Source organism: Gadus chalcogrammus, chromosome 9, assembly GCF_026213295.1.
Source record: "Gadus chalcogrammus isolate NIFS_2021 chromosome 9, NIFS_Gcha_1.0, whole genome shotgun sequence".
NCBI classification, from domain to species: Eukaryota; Metazoa; Chordata; class Actinopteri; order Gadiformes; family Gadidae; genus Gadus; species Gadus chalcogrammus.
Genome location: NC_079420.1, coordinates 4,859,625 through 4,878,694, shown reverse-complemented (window position 1 = coordinate 4,878,694; position 19,070 = coordinate 4,859,625). Strand labels below are relative to the sequence as shown.

The following is a 19,070-nucleotide window of genomic DNA, read 5'->3' as shown; positions in this document are numbered from 1 at the left end:
TCTTTGTGTGAGAGGCCTAGGGCCACGGGCCGGGTAAGGACGGGACTAACCCGTGGTAGATCAGAGAACAACAGGATGCACTGAGGCCAGAGTGATGAAAGAGAGGAAGGAAGGGAATGACAGGGAGAGAGGGAGAGAGGGAACCGGCGGGAGACAGACGGATGAGACGCGACACACGAAGAGCAGATAATACAAAACACCAGCGCTTTTGACCTTTTCAGTGTGAGTGAGTGTGTGCAATCAATAACACTCGGAATGGGTCTCAAACCCAATTCCGTGTGACGGGCGTCGTCTTCTCCCTGATGGGATGACTCCCGGGCGAGACGAGGCCGCCCCGGTCGTCACCAAAACCTCGACAGCCTAAAGGCAACCGCTCATCACAGATAACCGTTGGCACCAGGGGCTGTACGCAGTACACCGTCTCGAGGCCGTGTTTCATGACCTTCTAACGACGGGGCGGACGATGAGTCACCTGACTCAGACCGTGACGAAGGGACCGGGGGTTGTAACGGCATTGAGAGAGGAAATAAATCCACTCAAAATGAGCAGAACTGCGTGAAGCACCGTCTGCGAACGTTGACGAACATTGAGGCATTGAACCGGGGAACCTTTAGTTGGGAGTCGACGACCACAAGGTTTTGCTTTGAAACAATCTCCTTCGCCACTAGACCATTTTATCCTGCCCATCTTGAAACAGAGCCTCAAACTAACTTATTGCATCCTTAAGGCTCATTTGTGGTTCCACGTCGACGCAACGCGAGGGGGTTTACGGACATTATGTCCTTGCGGACCCTCCTTGCGTCCACCGCAAGGGCCAGACGTGCGCCCCCCCAAAAATTGTAAGCTTGTGTCGAGGCGACGCAGCAGCAAGGGCTGTGATTGGTCGGCTCACTAAAACCCGACGCAGAAACCGAAACAGGTTCACGACTGCGTCGAAGCGTCTGCGAGGACACTGCGTTGCCTCGACGTGGAACCATAACTGAGCCTTTAGGAGCACCGAAAGACAATCCCGTTTTCCTCATGATAACGAGGAGCTTATTCCCGGTGATGCATTATTAGATAGCGAGGGCGTGTGTTCTCACCCAGGTTGCTGTAGGTGGCGCTGCAGGCACTGGAGGCCGGGGAGTGGGAGTGATGGGAGTGCAGGCTGTCGTCCTCGGGGTCCCCCAGGCTGGCACTGCCCTCGCTGGCCGCGGTGACGGCGGCGGCGGCGGCGGCGGTGGTGGTGGGGGCGAGGTGGTAAGGGCGGTGGTAGGCCTCATCCTCCACATCCTCCTCCTCCTCCTCCTCCTCCTTCAGGCCCCCTCCTCCTCCACCCCCCCTGGGCGTGGGGGAGGGTCTTAGGAGCCGGCCGGAGAGGGAGGCGGCCCCTGCAGGCCCCTCCCCCCCGTCCCTGGTGGGGCGGTGATGGCCGCTCGCTGCCGCCACCTGGCTGTGGACGGAGGGATACACCAAAGTAGAATCATGTTAGCGATCATGCTGGTATGTGGGAGAAGAAGGCTGTGGAAAGAACCCCCCCCCCCTGCGAAATAAGCTATACTTTAGAAATGATAGTGTAAACCAGGTTGTAAATAAACGGGGAAGTACAAATGTGCAATAAAAAGGTTATGAGTTCAAGCCCACACACGAGCCCTAAAAGGGTTAGGGTCGCTGGTTCGATCGCTGGCTCCTCCTAGCAGAGGGTCTGCCAGAGGAACACACCTTCCCCTACCTGCTCCTGATGAGCTGGCTGTTCCCTTGCATGGTTGACATGAATGTGTGTATGAATGGGTGAATGAATGGGTGAATGTGTGGCACTAACTGTAAACTGCTTTGAGCAGCCACTGGTAGGACAAGCACTTGTGTGTATATATATATATATATATATATATATATATATATATGCAGTCCAGTATATAGGCTACGTTAATGTTTTATTCCGTCAGTTTGACAGTTAGGGTTGAACGAGTACTGGATTCTTGGTTCAACAGGGCAATGACCTCGGCTTCCTTTTTAACTGGCGAAGGAAGGTGTGGTAAAGTTTGAGACGGAAAAAGGTTCATGAATCAAGTAGACTACACCTGAATCACTGTGGAAGGTAGACGGTAAAAGGTGTCAGGGACAACGTAGCAACGGTCTGTCTTTCTGATCATTTGAAGACTTGATCCACTGTCAACTGTCAACTTTTTGTGTTTATGGATCATAACATACTCAACTTACACTAAGCCTAACAAACACAAGCACCAACACACGCATACAAAAACAAAAACACGTGTCCCTGTTCCTTCCGAACCGACGCGGTTGCAGAAAGAGACTTTGCTCCAACTTTATGATGCCCTGCAGTCATGCATTTGACACAACGAGAAGCGACAGGAGGTAGTTACTGTTGATTGACTAGAAGAGAGTTACTACAGACTTTGGTTGCTCAGGGTTGGATCAGGGACAGGGGGGGGAAGTGAAACAGCTGAGCCACAGCCAAACTACACAGCGATTCCCTGGAGTAAAGCATTGAGGAGTGACTGAAAACAAACAGGATCCTCGCTACACGGCCAAACTTCAGTTGACTCCATTCCACAGACAACAAACCTCCATTTTAGATCTCCTATCGATTCTTCCATGCATTGGCATGAATGGCTGGTATGATTTGCATCAATAAATGAGTAAATAAATATATGATAAAGACAAACGGCAGCTGCTGCTTTGAGGACATGAGTGACAGTGAGTAGTATTTACAGATGTGGACTGCGGGTAGCATGGTTGACTTTTTAGCACTTTGCTAACTGGGTCACATCTTGAGGTCACACAAACAGACGCACACACGCAGGCACAGACAGACATACCCACACACACACACACCCAGAATAATTACAGACGAGTGGAGTGAGCCCTCTGAGACTAGACCCAGGGCTTCTTCTGTGACAGGCTGACAGCCAGGCGCGTGCTGAAGCGAGAAAGTGAAATGTAGTGCAAGTGAGTGGGTATCAGTATGCCATGCTAAAAAAAAACACAGACTCAAATATCTATACTGAATTATTTTGACACATTCAACGTTGCCATTCATCTGAACTGTAAAAGTTGAACTGTTTAAGTTGTAAAAAATAGCACTCCATATTTTGGTTTATATTTACTGTACAACCGTAGTAGGAACAGTACTACGCTAGCAGTAAGGATTATGCATCAAGCGTTACAAATCAGACTGGAACAAACCACAGTTTGTGTTCAAAGGTGAAGTGTCACATCCTCTATTTGCATCCCTTACAGTTACAGAAGCATTGTTTGTTTACAAATCACAACCTATGTTAGCATCATCCAATATGTCAGGCAACTGAGTCAAACTAGGAACTACTGAATCATTTGTGATGATGTTGACAAACGTTTCATGCGAGGCGAAGGTATATTGTGGTATGAAATATTCCTTCCTTCAACAAATGTTGAAGGACACACACACACACACACACACACACACACACACACACACACACACACACACACACACACACACACACACACACACACACACACACACACACACACACACACACACACACACCTCGAGTGGCCCCTTGGAACAATAAATACCTTTAGAGCTAGTGAACGTTTTGAGGCCCGGACATGTTCAGACGAAGTTACGCTGCAGAGAAAACATTTCACTTTCTGCAAAAACTCAAAGTCGAAAAACTCTACAGCCGGACTTACACAGATACCCCTTCAACGCAACCCAAGAAGGAGCACAGCCTAAACAAATACAATCTCAAGCACTGCTCCCGCCCCACAGGGTCACCGTGGCCAAAGATACTGTGTTCCATCAAAACCGTTGAGGAAAACACAGAATAAATATCAAACAAGAACAAGAACTAGACGGAGACAGAGTCAGATCAAGGGACAGAGACTGAAGCCATAGCAGGGACAGAGAGACAGAGACAGAGCCATAGAAAGAGAGACAGAGAGAAAGAGAGAGACAGAGACAGAGAGATAGGGATGTCACAAGCTTACCCACTGTACTGGCTTACACAGTTTCCCATTTCTGAACGGCCTTTGTAATAAATTTGACGCAGGGGTAAGGGGAGTGGGCTCACATCCTCTCGGTAAGAGAGCAGGAACTCTCTCTTCTGTCTTGGTTTGATGGAAAAATAAATTGATACGTGGAAAACCTGGAGACCTCCTTTCTCTCTGGGCACTCTGCTTCCCCTTCTCTCTGTCCTACCTGACTCACCTGCGTTCTCACCTGTCTGAGCTGTCTGTGAATGTGTGTGCGCTAGTGTGTGTGAGAGCACGCCCAATGTTAGCCAATACCAGAGTTATGGCCACAGTGAACAGAAATACAGAAAGGCAGGGTACTTCTTGGATCATCCAATTGAAACATTCTATTGATGAGTGAGGGACAGAATATAAGCAGGCCTATGAATATACAGAATATAATATGTAGATATGTCTTTTTTTTTTTATCCGAGCATTACAGTTTGTAAAAAATGAAGGGGGATGCAAGGGCTTTTTCAGAATAACTGAAATTCCTCAAAGTTAATGAATGAACAGGGAAAGCCTGAAATTAAATTGGATTGACCGTTGATTTCTCCATTTGTGGGGATAGCCGTGTGTCTGTTACAGTATTGCTCAAACTGTGTGCACGATTTCACACCGCAGCTTGTGAAAGGCGAGGTAATAAAACACACAAACGATAACGGCTGGGCAACTAGACGTCAACAACAGGAAGCGTGTTGATCACGTGACAAATACGAATCTCAGCTCAACTTTTACACAACAGCCGGTGTTGCTTATCAGCATAACAATTATTATGCATTCTCTACTGGTCGTATGTGATTTGTGTAAACCGCTTCCCCTGTTAAACCTATGAACCTGCATTCATTGACTGAAACTACCTTTGTTTTCTTCCTTCCTATTTCTTTCAGTTGGACGGGTAAGCTGAGAAACTAATTGACTTGTTTGTTTAACCACTGTGCGCCGTACCCACTCACTGTGTCGTCTGTAATGGGCTAACCGACCTGTGGTGAACCCATATCCTAAAGGTACAATCATCAAAACAACTCCTTCTCCTACAGCCTATATTACTTGATTCATATGGGTGGAAAAAATTGATAATTTCTTTCTTTCATTTTTTAACTCTGGGGGTTGTTACATAATAGACAGAATGGGGACAAGCCTTTGGCAGTCTAAATTCAAATGCTGAGGTTGATGAGATGGTGAGAGGAGAGAAGAAGTATAAAACTCTGAATACTGGTGCTTTAAGATAGCCTGTGGGTCTAGAAGACATATCCAACCTCACATGCTGCAATCTCGATCGCTATTATTAGTAAGCGAGATTATACTGGCAGAGCGATCCAGTCGGAGGAGTTGTAACTAGCAGAGGAATGTTCATAATGTTTGGCTGCCATTACAGTCTGGGCAAAGAAAAAAGATTTTCCGTGAGTCACACTGAATGCAATATACATAGACAAGAAGTAAAGACAAAGTAAAGACAAAGAAAGAAAGAAAGAAAGAAAGAAAGAAAGAAAGAAAGAAAGAAAGAAAGAAAGAAAGAAAGAAAGAAAGAAAGAAAGAAAGAAAGAAAGAAAGAAAGAAAGAAAGAAAGAAAGAAAGAAAGAAAGAAAGAAAGAGAGAAAGAAAGAGAGAGAGAGAAAAACAGGACAGGAATGGCAAGGCAACATTTTAAGAAGAAAGTTGTCAGAAAGTGGGAATATGGCATAAAATATACAGAAAAAAGTGCGATGTGGACTCGAAAGTGTATCAAAGGAAATAAATGTCAGCCATGAAAGAATGATATTAATAACAGACCCTGCGAATAGCAGATACAAAAGAACAGCAAGAAATAACTCAATATAAAAAAAGAGATTCATGCAGAATGCAGCGAAAGGATCTCAATATTTAGACATTCCTTTGCTCGCTGTAACACTGATAAGATGTGAAACATCAGGAAACATATGACAATGGAGCAGATTCATCAAGTGTATGAAGAGAACGAAAAAAAACTACAACTAAAGTAAATGTAACCGTGTAAAACCCACAAATTAACTATTTTTTCTGTATTTTCCATGCCGAAACAAATTACTGTTAAGAACTCATATTGACAGATACTGGGAGCATCTTGGTAAATTTATGACGACGACGTGTGAATAAAACTCTTTCATCTGAGGCCCATCAACAGCTAGACTTACGATAGAAACAGGTTTCTGCTTCTGGTATGATCAAAAAGCTTAGTTTGACAGTTCCGAAGAATATTTGGCACAGTAGTTCTTACTTTTAACACCACATTAATAGAGAAACCTTTCAGAATGAATTTATTACCCAGAGGCAGTATCCAGGATACTCATCAAACTGATTTAAGGACAGAGATCTCAATATCTGACCAAAAGACAAACAAAAAAAATCAGAATAAACTGCATGTCGCGGTCATGTCTGTTATTTCTATTAAGGGGAAAGATCATTTCCGATTTTTCATGTTTCTGTCGGCTGTTAGCCCAAAATAACTCATCACCTCAACATTATTTCTCATTAGAAATTACGTCATAGTTCTACCATGAACCATTTACGTATTGTACATGGATTAGGGGATTCGATGCATAGGTTTTTTAAATCTATGATTCCTCAATAAGCAATGAATAAATCATCCATCTCGGCGATTTTGGCGACGTCGGAAGTCGGAACACCAGAGCGATGATCCTGAACTCTCGCTGGGTCAGACTGGCTGATCCCAGTGGGTTGCTCCCCCACTCTGCCTGACCTGGCTCAGGGCGGGGGGGGGGGGGGGCTGGATCCTAGCAGGAGACCCATGGAGAGCGGGAAACCATGCCGTTCTGCTAATGGACGCCATTAAGGGATAAACTGCAGGGGAGGGAGGGGGAATATGAATAGACGGGCGATGGGGAATACGTGTTGTGCATTCATCGTGCGTTCAGTCAGGGACAAGAGGGAGGCCGTGTCTGTGGTAGCGCCGTCTAGAGTACGGGTCCGAAAGCTCTTTAGGTTTCCTTATGACTCGATTACGAGTCCAGACGTATTACGTACTCGGTACCGGCCCCTGGAACCGGCTCTCTAGAACCGGTCCCTGGAACAGGTTCAATAGAACCATCTCCCTTAGCCTATGAGAGCAGTCGCTTCTGTTGATTGTTTTAAGAAGTATTTAAAAACTAAACGGCATAAAAAGGCTTTGACTCTGTAATTATGGTGGCTGGTCCCCTTGTCTCTTCAAATAACTGTCTCTCTTCCATTTTCATCTTCATACATTTCGTTTTTTCCCTCTTATTTATTTTCTACCGTTTTTTTATTGGCTTGTTTTATTCTGATGTCACTTAAACACGTTGTCAGTCTCTCTGAAAAGTTGCTATGAATAATGATCAAAAATGATATTGTAATAACATATTCATCAGACCAGCAGGTCAGAGTGAAAGTGGCATTAGTGGGGCAAGTGTCCCCTGGACTGTGTACTGATTCCCCCACTAAAGATCTGATCAGAAAAGGGTCATTCAGGAACCATTTGAGAGAACATGATAATCCCCTGTCTTCAGCTGTGAGACATTCACACAACTGCGGCATGCTGTCGGCTGTCTCCTTCGGCTGATCATGGATGCAAGGTTAATGTCTTCAGGATGGCTGTAGCAACTCCTCGGCTGGGGTTCATCATGGAGTAAGACACATGATTGTGTGCAAGCCATTCCAGCTATCCACACAATCCTTCCCCGATGGCCCATATATCCTTGACTCACATTTGTTATTATTATGAAAGTTTCTGAATAATGGAGATCAAAAAAATACCATTACCCATTATTCAAATTTAATTATTTGTGATTTGTTTTCCCAGGCTGATAATCACATCCTTCCGAGTTATCGGGTGGATTTTATAATTTGAAGGTTTGGCTGCGATGTATTCCGTTGGAGCGCTTCGCTGAATAATGGATACTAATGAATATTGGATAATTATAAATGATTAGCTATCGTACACTGTAAAAGCCTCATTAACACACAATCACCTCGTTGATGTATTTATGTTGAATTACACATCAGAGATGTAGCCAGACACACGACGGAGATGCAGCGCACCACAAACGCGCACACACACACACACACACACACACACACACACACACACACACACACACACACACACACACACACACACACACACACACACACACACACACACACACACACACACACACACATTATCATTTTGGGAACAACAGCTTCCCTTACTGAACATCCGTTTCTCGAGCGAGAGACCAAACCGGTAGCGACAGAAACGGGAAGGGTGACAAAAAAAGCGTTGAATTTACCTGATGACCTCGCTGATGATGTCCGCCCCCACGCTGTGCGGCGACGGCGTTCCCCTCGGAACCGTCAGCCCGGGGTCCCTACTCCCTTCCGGGGAGGTCGACGCCGCGACCTCCCCGCCTTGATCGTCCGAGCGCTCCTCCCCCTTATCGTCTCCGTCGTGCGCGGCGCCGTCCGGCTTGTAGGTGAAGATGATGGTGGGCTTCTGGCTGGGGTCGTCGGGCTTGGCCTCGGCGAACCAGTTCTGCCGCTGTTGGGGCGGCGGCGGCAGCACGTGGATGACGGTGCCGTCGAGCCCCACCAGGTTCCCCTTCTCCTTCTCCTTCTCCGCCTTCTCCTTCTGCTCGTCGTCCTGAACCCGCCGGCGGAAGAAGCTCTTGAAGGAGATCCAGCGTTTGGGTTTCGTGCTCTCGGCCGCCGCCCGCCTGCCGCCGCCGCTGCCGCCGTCGCCCGCGCCGCCGCCGCTCTCCCCGGCGCCGGCCCGCGTGGGGGAACCCAACGCCGGCGACTTGTTGCTCCAGTTGCCGAAGTGTCTCTGGAGGATTTTGGTGGCGTGGTACGGGGAGGAGGTGGAGCGGGGCGGGGGGAACGGGGCGCCGGGCTCCGCCTTGGCGGGGCTGGACAGGGGCAGAGCCGCCGAGGCGCTGTGGGACTTGGGCAGCAGCCTCGACGGCGTCTCCTGGCTGGGTTTGGAGAGCGCGCCGTCGGGGGAGGCGAACAGGGACTTGGGCCGGACGAGGCTCTCCGTGGCGTCGGGGGGCACGGCGTAGATCTCCTCCGAGCCGAACGTCTCGGACTTCTCCGAGGGAGACTCCGGAGGGGAGTGCGGGGGTTGGATGGACGCCACGATCTGGGAGAGCACGGCGCTGGCCTCCTCGCGGTGGCCCGCCCCCGCCCCGAAGGACACGGACAGGTCTGTGGCGACAGAGGACCCACCGCTCCTCTGGCCGGACGGCGCCACTGCAGTGGCAGCAGGGCTGCGCTTGGGTAGGCTCACGGTATAGGTGAGAGGACTGGCCGCGTTGGCCGGACTAGTGGGAGAGGAGACGGCGCTTATGGTGCTGCTCAGTACAATGCTTGCACCCGCAGTGTTGGGATCTGTAGTGGTTCTCGGCTGAACGTTCATCATCTTGGACAGGGCTTCGGGCCGAGCTCTCAGCTCCTCGGCAGCGGCTCTTTCAGAGGTGCCCTTGCCGGAGAGGGTTTTATCCGTGGAGCTGGACTGGACGCTCTCAGAGGAGCCGATCTCCTCGTAGGTGTGGCTGGTCACTCTGCTGCCCGTCACTCTGCTGCCGACGGCCCCTTTGGGCGGCGGCAGCTCCCCGCTGAGTCCCAGGAAGCTCCTGTACACCTCCAGGTTGTCGTAGGCGTACGCGCACGGGTTGATGACGATGGGCACCTTGACGGCGTTATTGTAACTGCGCGCATAGGCCGGCTCGTCGCGAATGATAATGGGAAACGGCGGCATCCCGGCGTTGTTAAAGCTATTGAACTTGATTTCCGACAAGTTGGGAGATTTCACCGGTATGGTGCGGGAGGAGGACAGCCCGGAGATGGGAGACGTGGGGGCCGACTTGTGGCTGCAGTGTCGCGGGGGGACCACCGGACCGTGTGCGCACCCTGACCCGTGATCTATCTTGGCGATTTTCTGGCGCGGGCTTGTGCTGGACGTCCACACCTCTTGGTACCGAATGCTCCCGCTGGCTTTCCGGCGGGCGTTCGCCGGCAACAGCGCCGTTGTGGGCGTCATCGGGGACGCCGGGGAAGAAGGGGACCCCGGGAAGGACGGAGAGAGGGCCTGACGCAGAGGGCCGGGGAACGCGTTTGGGCTCAGGGGGCTTTTTTTCGTTTTCGACGTGGGGTCAGGGATCGGCTCTTCTTTGGTCGTCATGGATGCAGAAACGTCTACGACAGTGTAGGGCTTGCAAACGAGAGACTTCTCCAGGTTGACCACCCGGTACGGGTACCCGGTGACCACCTGCTCCTCCGTGGGGCTGAAGCTGATGGTGACGGGTTGACCCGGTAGAGCCTGAGGCATCGGAGCGCCTTCCTTGCCGCTCTGCTCCTCCAGCCGGATGGCGAGCACGGCCGTGTGCGTCTCGGCCATCCTAAACGGACTCTGCGGCGCCGACCTGGGGTCGGGCGGCGCCTTAGTCTCAAAAGTGCAGGGCTTGTGGGGAGCGTGTGGAGGCGCCGAGGGAGAGTTTATGCCGTTCGGGTGCCCGCAGGGGGCGGCGCTGCTACCGCTGCTCGAGGCCGTGCGGGAATCCCCGAGGAGGGACGAGGAGGACTCGGGCGAGGTGGGGGATTCCGAGTTGGAGACGAAGCCGCCACCCAGCACGTCGCTCTGTCCGTAGGCCATGGGAGCTCCGTTGGAGTCCAGAGAGGGGTAGCCGTTGAGGATCTCGTCGTAGCTGTCGTCGTAGTCCACGGCGCATAGCCTTTGCAGCGAGCGGTTCCGCAGCGGCACCGTGTTCCACTTCGTCCCGGCGGCGAAGTGCACCGGCGACAACGTGGCCGCGCGGAATATCGAGAAGCGCGGCTGGCCCCGCATGCGGATCGCCATGGCCAGCATCTCCTCGTCACTCTCGTCCCAGCTGTCCTGTTCGTCGTCGTCGTCGTCTTCCTCGTGCTCCTCTTCGCTCTCCTCCTCTTCCTCTTCCTCGTCGTCTTCCTCGTCCCCGCTGGAAAACTCCGGGTAGCAGTAGCGTCCACCCTCGGCACTGATGACCTCAGCGCTGTTGTTGAGGGAGACCCTTTTCTGGCCAGACCCTCCGCTTCCAACGCTTTGACCCATGGCCAGGCAGCTCGCGGCCTGAAGACCCCTTTCAAGGGACCGCCGGTATGACGTGTTGATGCGTCCGAAGAAGAGGTCCCTGGAGCCGGACAGGGGACAGAGGCTGGGGCCCGGCCCCAGGCCGACGATCTCTTTGAGAACGTCAGTCAGTCCGCTGTTGTTGTTGTTCCCGAACGGGGCCAGGGGGCTGAGCGGTCCGTAACCCTCGATCTCCTCCCCTCCTCCTCCTCCTCTATCCTCTCCCTCGTTGTTGTTGTTGGGCCCGGCAGGCCTCTTGCGATTCAGCCCGTTGCGGTTCCAGACCGTGAAGGCGGAGGTCTTGCCCTGCTCCCCAGCACTGGGTGGACGGTGCGGCTGCTGCTGCTGCTGCTGCTGCTGCTGCTGGAGGTTGCCTTCCGGATCCAGATCCGTGGAGGCGCACGGCAGCATCATGGTGGGCTTGACTGCGATGGTGGGCTTCTTGGCCACCGGCGGCCGGAAGTGGCCCGAGCGAGCAGCCACTCCGCCGGGCCTCTGGGGGGCGTTGGTGAGGTCCGGGTTGGGCCTGGCCCCAACAGAAGGCTGGTTCTGCTGCTGCTGCTGTGGAGGGGAAAGCCTGTGCTCCGACTGGGCCTTCCTCACGCTGTTTTGAGGCTGGAGATGGTGCAGGCTCTTGGGCTTGAAGCAGTTCTTGCACTCGCCCGGCTTCCACACGTGCTCAGTGAAGGAGCTGCAGGCTGACATGGCTGCAGAGGCGGTGAGGTGGGGGGGGCGGAGTCAGTGGACAGGAAATCCCTCCATGGAGCCACAGGTCACCGGAATGGACTCTGAACCAGCGACCCTGGACTGTGCTCTACGGCCCCGGTCCTCTCACGCACGGATCACTGGACCTGAAACAACACGACAAACAGAAAAATACATGTATTTAGTGAGGATAAACAATCGATTTAATTATTAATCTGTATATTTATTCATGTACGCAAAATTCATGAAACACACACAAATGCACTCATACTGGATGTATAAAAAGCGCATACAAAGATTATAGAGGGAGAGAAAAATGTGTAAACAAGAGAAGGGAAATGCATCTTCATTTCCATTAGGTGGCAGTATTTCTCTATTTTGCAGCTGGTCTGCTTGCAGTGAGGGTCAACTAACATGTTATTCATAGAAGTTGTGCTTTTCCAATTATTTTCAATATTCTTTTGTATTTTATTGATGTTAGTGGTGGGCCATCAGGTTAGAATGGAATATGTTGCATTGAATTGTGAAATTTTTATTTGCTAATTTCTGTTCCATATCTGTTCCATATCCCAGTCGGATGAAGAACTCAAACAAAGACAGTCTCTGAAGCCAGACAATTTGAAAAATATAGCAAAGTCATCAAGATGAAAGATGAATCGACAGTTTCATAAACAAATCAAAGAGACGTGTGAATGAGTTAAGTCCCAAGTGTTTGATCAAGAGCACACACCAGCTAACACAAAAGAAAGGCACTCAAAGCTAAAGTGAACCCAAGATGAACACCCACCATTTCACCCTCCATGACTGAACAAATACCTAACTACCAGACTGCATAATTACTTAAAAATAAACATAACCTAGAAAAGTATAAAGAGTGTGGGATGACTGAAACTATTTTCTAGAATTTCCATTGCACTCGTCTGGAATATATCCCGTTTTGTTCCAGAACGTTCAGGTACATTGGCTGCTGGATACTTTTTGGGGGGAAAACGATTTCCATCCGGTAATAGACACGCTGCAGATGACAGTTGGGCCATGACTCAGCAGGAACACTGTTGGGCTGATGCGTGTTTGTGTCTATCCATCCACCGCTAGGGATACGGCAGGGCTGAGATCCTGGGCGGTCAACGCCCGGCGTCCTTCTGCCCAGAACACAATGAAAGCGGGAACTCCCTGCAGCCGAGAAAACCTAGGGATGGGGGGGGGAGACGATTTATCCTGTTGCACCCCCTGACCGGCCACATCCTGACAGGAAAGCAATGGCCAAAGCCCTTCGGATGAGTGATGTGATGAGCGAGTGTTGACGTCGAATGCGTGATGTCATACGTGGGTTTGTGATGGATGGTGGGGTTTTCTTGATAACAGCACCACACCTTTTTGAGAAGGGTGGGGTTATAGCAGAGAGGACCGGACAATGATAGCCTGATAGCAAAGAGACACCGGCCAATCAGAGCACAGGGAAACGGCTAAGTGGCTATTGCTCCAACCAAGTAGACTCACTTTATGATGACAGATTATCAACATTACCATTGATTATCACCCTTTAGCACTCACACAACCCTTGTGATGAAAATGTTTGAAACAAAAAAAGGGAGGTCCAATAGCCATGAATCAGGGCAGATATCACCCAAAAGGTCTACCATCAAAAGGCTTATAATTAAAATAATGGACCCCTCATAACGACCTGGACGTCAACCTGCTCTGGAGCGTCTCACCACAACCGAGGAGTTTTTGAGGTGCTGAAGAAGACACGTGGCCGCCTCGTCTTCCAACCCGTCCAACAAGTCACTGGTTTCTGCTGGAGCAGTCGTCCACCTCCTCCAACAGCTGGAGAAGGACTAGGGTCATAAACATGCAGTGTTTTCCCCTCAGTCGCCACAACAACCACCCTAAACTATCTCCCAATTCCAGGTTTCTGTGCTCCAAGTGAAGTCTTAAGGACAGACCAGGGTCTAGATTTAAGACTCTGTTTTTGTACGAGATCACAAAACAACATGTCGTAAGAAGGCTTTCTTCCAGAAGGTCGAAATGAAAATCAAAATGGTATGCAGTGGTGGAGAACAGCAACGTGCTTGTTGTGACAATTCAAGAAAGCACAAGACACTCATTTGAACACATCCAATGCATTATGCAAATGTTAGTTTGTGCTGCGCTCCACAAAAACACAATTCTCTGTTAGTGGCGCATCTTTGGCAGGAACACAAGGACAACGTGCTCGTTCAGATTTGTGAATTTTAGCCAGGATGGGAAAGGTAATGGTTTCATCCATTTTGAATAGAATAACTTTACTTGAACATGAAACACTTTTTGCTTTAACTTCATGGTCAAGATACTTGAGAAACTAGAAGAAAAGTATATAAAAAAATAGCACAAGTATATTTTTTATACACATGAAATAAACTAACTCAATTACAAGTGTATTAGTCCTCCAACAGATAGCTAGAGGTATTGTTTCTCTGTAAACAAATTTCATTGACGCATTGGATTGGATATTGGCATTGGATAATACCAATATAATCTTTGGAAAGAGGCAGGATTCATTTGAATCTTCTAGCCAAGGGCACAGCAGTGTGGAAGGTTGCTACGGGAAAAGGCTTTGTAACATCTAATCCAAGAAAATAATGACTCAATATCATTTTCATCATTCATGTAGTCTGTTAAACGCTGCCCTGGAGGCACAGCACAAAGGAAAAACATAGTGAATCACAACTATGTAATCACCTGCATAGACGCTTATCAAATCCGAGTCAAGTGGCAATTCTATTGTGATTCATGATTTCGATTCATGACTTCAAGCAGACCCCCCCCCCCCCCCCCCCGCCCCCCCCCTTCAGTTAAATATAAGTACCTGCTCACTGGGCGTTTGATGTCACCGATGTTATCTAACAGACTTGCATGTTGGAAAATACATCTTTATGGTAATTTCATTATTGTAATAGATATAAATACATAAACTGTGTGCTAATCCTTGTACATCCCTAATTACAATTGTAAACAAGATAGCAAAGAATGCAATGATTTACGCATTCAAAATATCTTATATCTTACACCTAATATTTATGATGGTTCCATAATGCACTTTCCATTATTCCAATGATTGTTATTTTCCAAACAATCAGTGACCATGCCACTGTCAGGTGATTACCAATAACAAATCCATATTTATATGGATCATATCCCTTTGCTTTGTAAAACCCTTTGCTTTCGGGAATGTTCAGGGACTTTTTAAATTCTGGAATCTGGATTGGTACAAGGCTTCACAGTGGGAAAACAGCATCACTTATAAATATAACTTATGAAAGCACAAAGGCAAACCAGGCCGTCTCCATTCTAGTCGCACAGCGGGTCGGCAAAAACACTGAGTAGGAGTATATTAGTAATGTGCAGAGTCCCAGCCTTCTGCACGGCCATGTGAGGCCATGTCCACACAGTTCACACTATGTTGTCACGACAATTATCTGGGGATTTTAATACCGTTCTTCTTGTGCATATGTGCTTCTGAAGTTCTGAAAGGACAATGAATGCTGGACACCTTTGGGGGGTGTGTGTGTGTGTGTGTGTGTGTGTGTGTGTGTGTGTGTGTGTGTGTGTGTGTGTGTGTGTGTGTGTGTGTGTGTGTGTGTGTGTGTGTGTGTGCATGGCTGTATTCCTGTCTGTGCACCCGGGCGTGCGTGTGTGCGTATGGCTGTATTCGTACGCGTGTGTGTAAATGTGTCAATGTACAATAAAAAACTTGGCTGCTCCATGCAGCATCTCTAAGCGGTGTCTGGCATACAGTCTGGGAGACGGGTGATGATGTGTGAGGTGGCCCACATGCACTTGTGCGGCATTCCTCCTTCAATGACAATAAACCCCACAACAGTCCCACCACTGACGCACACAAATCATCCCAGAAACCAACAAAGCCCTTTTATTTATTTATTTTTTGTCACCAATGAACCGGATCGTTCTAGAACGTTCCGAGAGTTCCAGATGTGGCGTGATTCCATTTTTCAACCCGGCCCCTTCGACTCCTCCAACTGTGTGAGTGAGAGGAGTGAATAACATCACACACCACCACAATGCCACCGTGAATAGCACGAATGAAACAATAATCCAAGAAACGTGTTTTCATCCAAGCAAAAAAAATCCTTAGACAAAGGCCTGGTGCACTGGAATGTTCTAAAACAGCCTTAGCAACTCCCACACTGTGTGAGAGAGGTCACAGGGGTAGAGTACCTGTGTACCTGGTACCTGTCAGGTAAGAGATAGACTTTCACACAGGAGGGGTGGGGGGGGGGGGGGGATGGGGTGAAGAGGCAGGTGACGACATGCCCTTGTGCCAGGGAGGGTTTGAACGCCACACCTGCTGTACAGCAGCCAGCACGTCGCCCCAGAGACCGCGGAGGACAGGTCACTGGCTCAGGAAAACGGGCATCCTGTATCGGATATTCATCTGTTACTGCTATTCCTGTCTTCCGCTGGAAGATTGATGGATATTTTTCCCATTATTGAACTATTCGCTGGCATGGTTTCGTTCTCCTCTGACTTTATTAAGGATCAATATAACTTTGTAGGCATGATGATTAATGACTAAATACTTCTTCAATGATATTGAGAATAGCTGCAGCACACTGTCATTATTACTTTATAGCTCCACACACCATTTAAATTACGACAATATAAATGGTAATGTTCCTCCTATGAAAGTGCTCTCTGAGAGCATGAAATAGCATGTGGAGTCAGTCATAAGCAGCAGACGAGCATGTCAGCTTGTGTTCATCAACCAGTACGTTTCAGCTAGCCTGGAACCACATGTGCCGCGCGCACACACACACACACACACACACACACACACACACACACACACACACACACACACACACACACACACACACACACACACACACACACACACACACACAGACAGACAGACAGACAGACAGACACAGACAGACAGACAGACAGACAGACAGACAGACAGACACACCTCGTGTTCATTAAATTGATCTTGAAACAGGGAGAGCAGAGTATCAAAATGTCTGTTGGGAGATTTGTGGTTCTGTCTGTCCGTCTTGATAGGTTGCCGTAGATTAGAAAAACTCGACCCCCTTTACAGCAAGGGGATATTTAACGATACTCTTGTGAACAACCAGAGCTAAACCCTGAAACTAGTTTTTCCACATTTTTGATGATCACATCTAAAAGACACTGGGGGCAGGGTTTGGCTCACACATCAGGCTTATCAGATATCTAATGATGCTGGTGCAGAGTTACCCAGGCTAACAGGTGGCCCATCACAAAGTGATTCATGGGCAGCTGAACGAGCCTCCAAAAACAACCCAAAACTAATCTGCACATTCATGGCACGCCAGTTCATCATCTCCTATCATCTGGGAGCAGATCCACAATCTCATATATATATACACATTAAATAAATTTGATTCATGCAAGTATAACGATTATTTGATCCCGCAATATTTTGCTAAATTGACAAAAAAAAAAGAAAGGTCAATGTAATCTCGTCAATGTAATCTGGTCCAAATGTAGTCCCTTTGCTTTATCCGCATTATGTTAGTCATAGTATTCAACTATGTTCGGTTTGACAGCATTCAATGAAGAATCAATGAGGTCCTGTGAAACCCGAACCAACGTTAAACCTATACATAAACCACACAAAATACAAATCGCACAAAGCAAAATGTGTATCACGCCGACATCACACTTTTTACACAGTTGAAATATTTGTTGAATCGCAATATATGTGGTGCGGCACTCACGATCGCTGTAGTATCGTTTAGTGAGGTCCCTGCCGATTCCAGCAACTACAATCTGATACTACACAATAACAACACTTCACATCACATGCCAGGTATTCATTTCTTGAAAAATATAGATCTATTGAGCTCCGTTTACTGTACATTATACAGATCTGGGGAGCTCAGTTTACTGAACATTATACAGATCTGGGGAGCTCAGTTTACTAAACATTATACAGATCTGGGGAGCTCAGTTTACTGAACATTATACAGATCTGGGGAGCTCCATTTACTGTACATTATAGAGACCTGGTTAGCTCAGTTTACTGTACATTATAGGAACCTGGTGAGCTCCATTATCTGTGCATTGAATAATTACACAGATCTGGTAAACTCCCTTAGGCTGGACGCCATTACATTTGGCTCGAAGCCGAGAGAAGGACAGAATAATTGAGGTGGATATAATGGAGACGAAAATGGGAAAAACAGAGTCCATGAACGATATTGGATTAAAATAAAAGGGACTGGACTGGACAGCTTTCCGTATTTGACAATGACAAGTCATCTGTAGCTGTTGTTACCACAAAACCAGGCATTATACTTCTAGAGCTGTATAGCTGTATAATGGACCACATGGACCATTATGGACGTTCTTAAAGCAAACCCGGTCACCAGCTTGGGAATCAACCCGTTCTCTGTAGTGCAGTGAAGGGTAAGGCTTTGCTACGGGTCCTGTACTTCTGCCTCCATGTCTGAGTGCCATAATGTTGTGACATCCCTCAAAGTGAGAGAGAAAATCGAATGAACGCGTGGAAACCGAAAAGGGAAAAGGTGGTTTCTGCTTCGAAAAGCTGTCGCTCTCTGGGAAAACGCTTTTCCCCCGCAACAGTAAAACAACCTGCCAAGCTCACGTTCAAGGTCTGCTCGGACGGGAATGTTTCCATAACATACCCAAAGCACACTATAAATTATAGACAACACTGAGAAGAATTGGTTCAGATAAAACACCTGTCCACAAACGTCAGACGCTCCATTGTTGTTAATGGATTCGCTCTGAGCCCATATCCCCCACAAGACATGCTGTTTGGTTTGCGAATTGTTTCGGATGTTGCCGATGTTCACAGGTTATTAATCTTCGGGTGCGAGGCCAGCAGGATTACATTTAAAGCCATTAAATGGCCAATACGTTAAAGGGAAACAGATCCATTCACCTCTGAAATGACAAACGTAGGAGAGACTATGTATGTACTATGCACTAAGGCAACAGTGGGGAAAAAACAATAACCGATTCAAACTCCTCAAGTACCCGTGACTACAAAGTAGCCTTATCCTTCTTTACCATTAGAAGAACATTTTATGTCCATAAAGGTTCAACACAGCGTTACGCAATAGAGAGGGACAGCATGCTATGGTTTCATAGTGGATCCATACTACCTCCATTACTCTAAGTATGATGGCCTTTCACTGAACTGAAACATTGATTTGACAATAATGGAGTTCAGCCAATGGCCATGCCTCCAACCAAAGGGGATTTGGATCCCTAGAATAGG

The 19,070-nt window shown here is 48.2% G+C and overlaps 1 protein-coding gene across 1 annotated transcript in view; it reads right to left on the bottom strand.

Annotated features, from left to right (window-relative positions):
- peak1 (pseudopodium-enriched atypical kinase 1) overlaps positions 1–19,070 on the bottom strand; it is a 75,083-nt gene that overhangs the window by 9,993 nt on the left and 46,020 nt on the right. The window contains 2 exon segments of the mRNA XM_056598729.1: positions 1,083–1,432; positions 8,265–11,928. Of these exon segments, the coding sequence (XP_056454704.1) occupies positions 1,083–1,432; positions 8,265–11,782 (3,868 nt within the window). The 5' untranslated portion in view covers positions 11,783–11,928.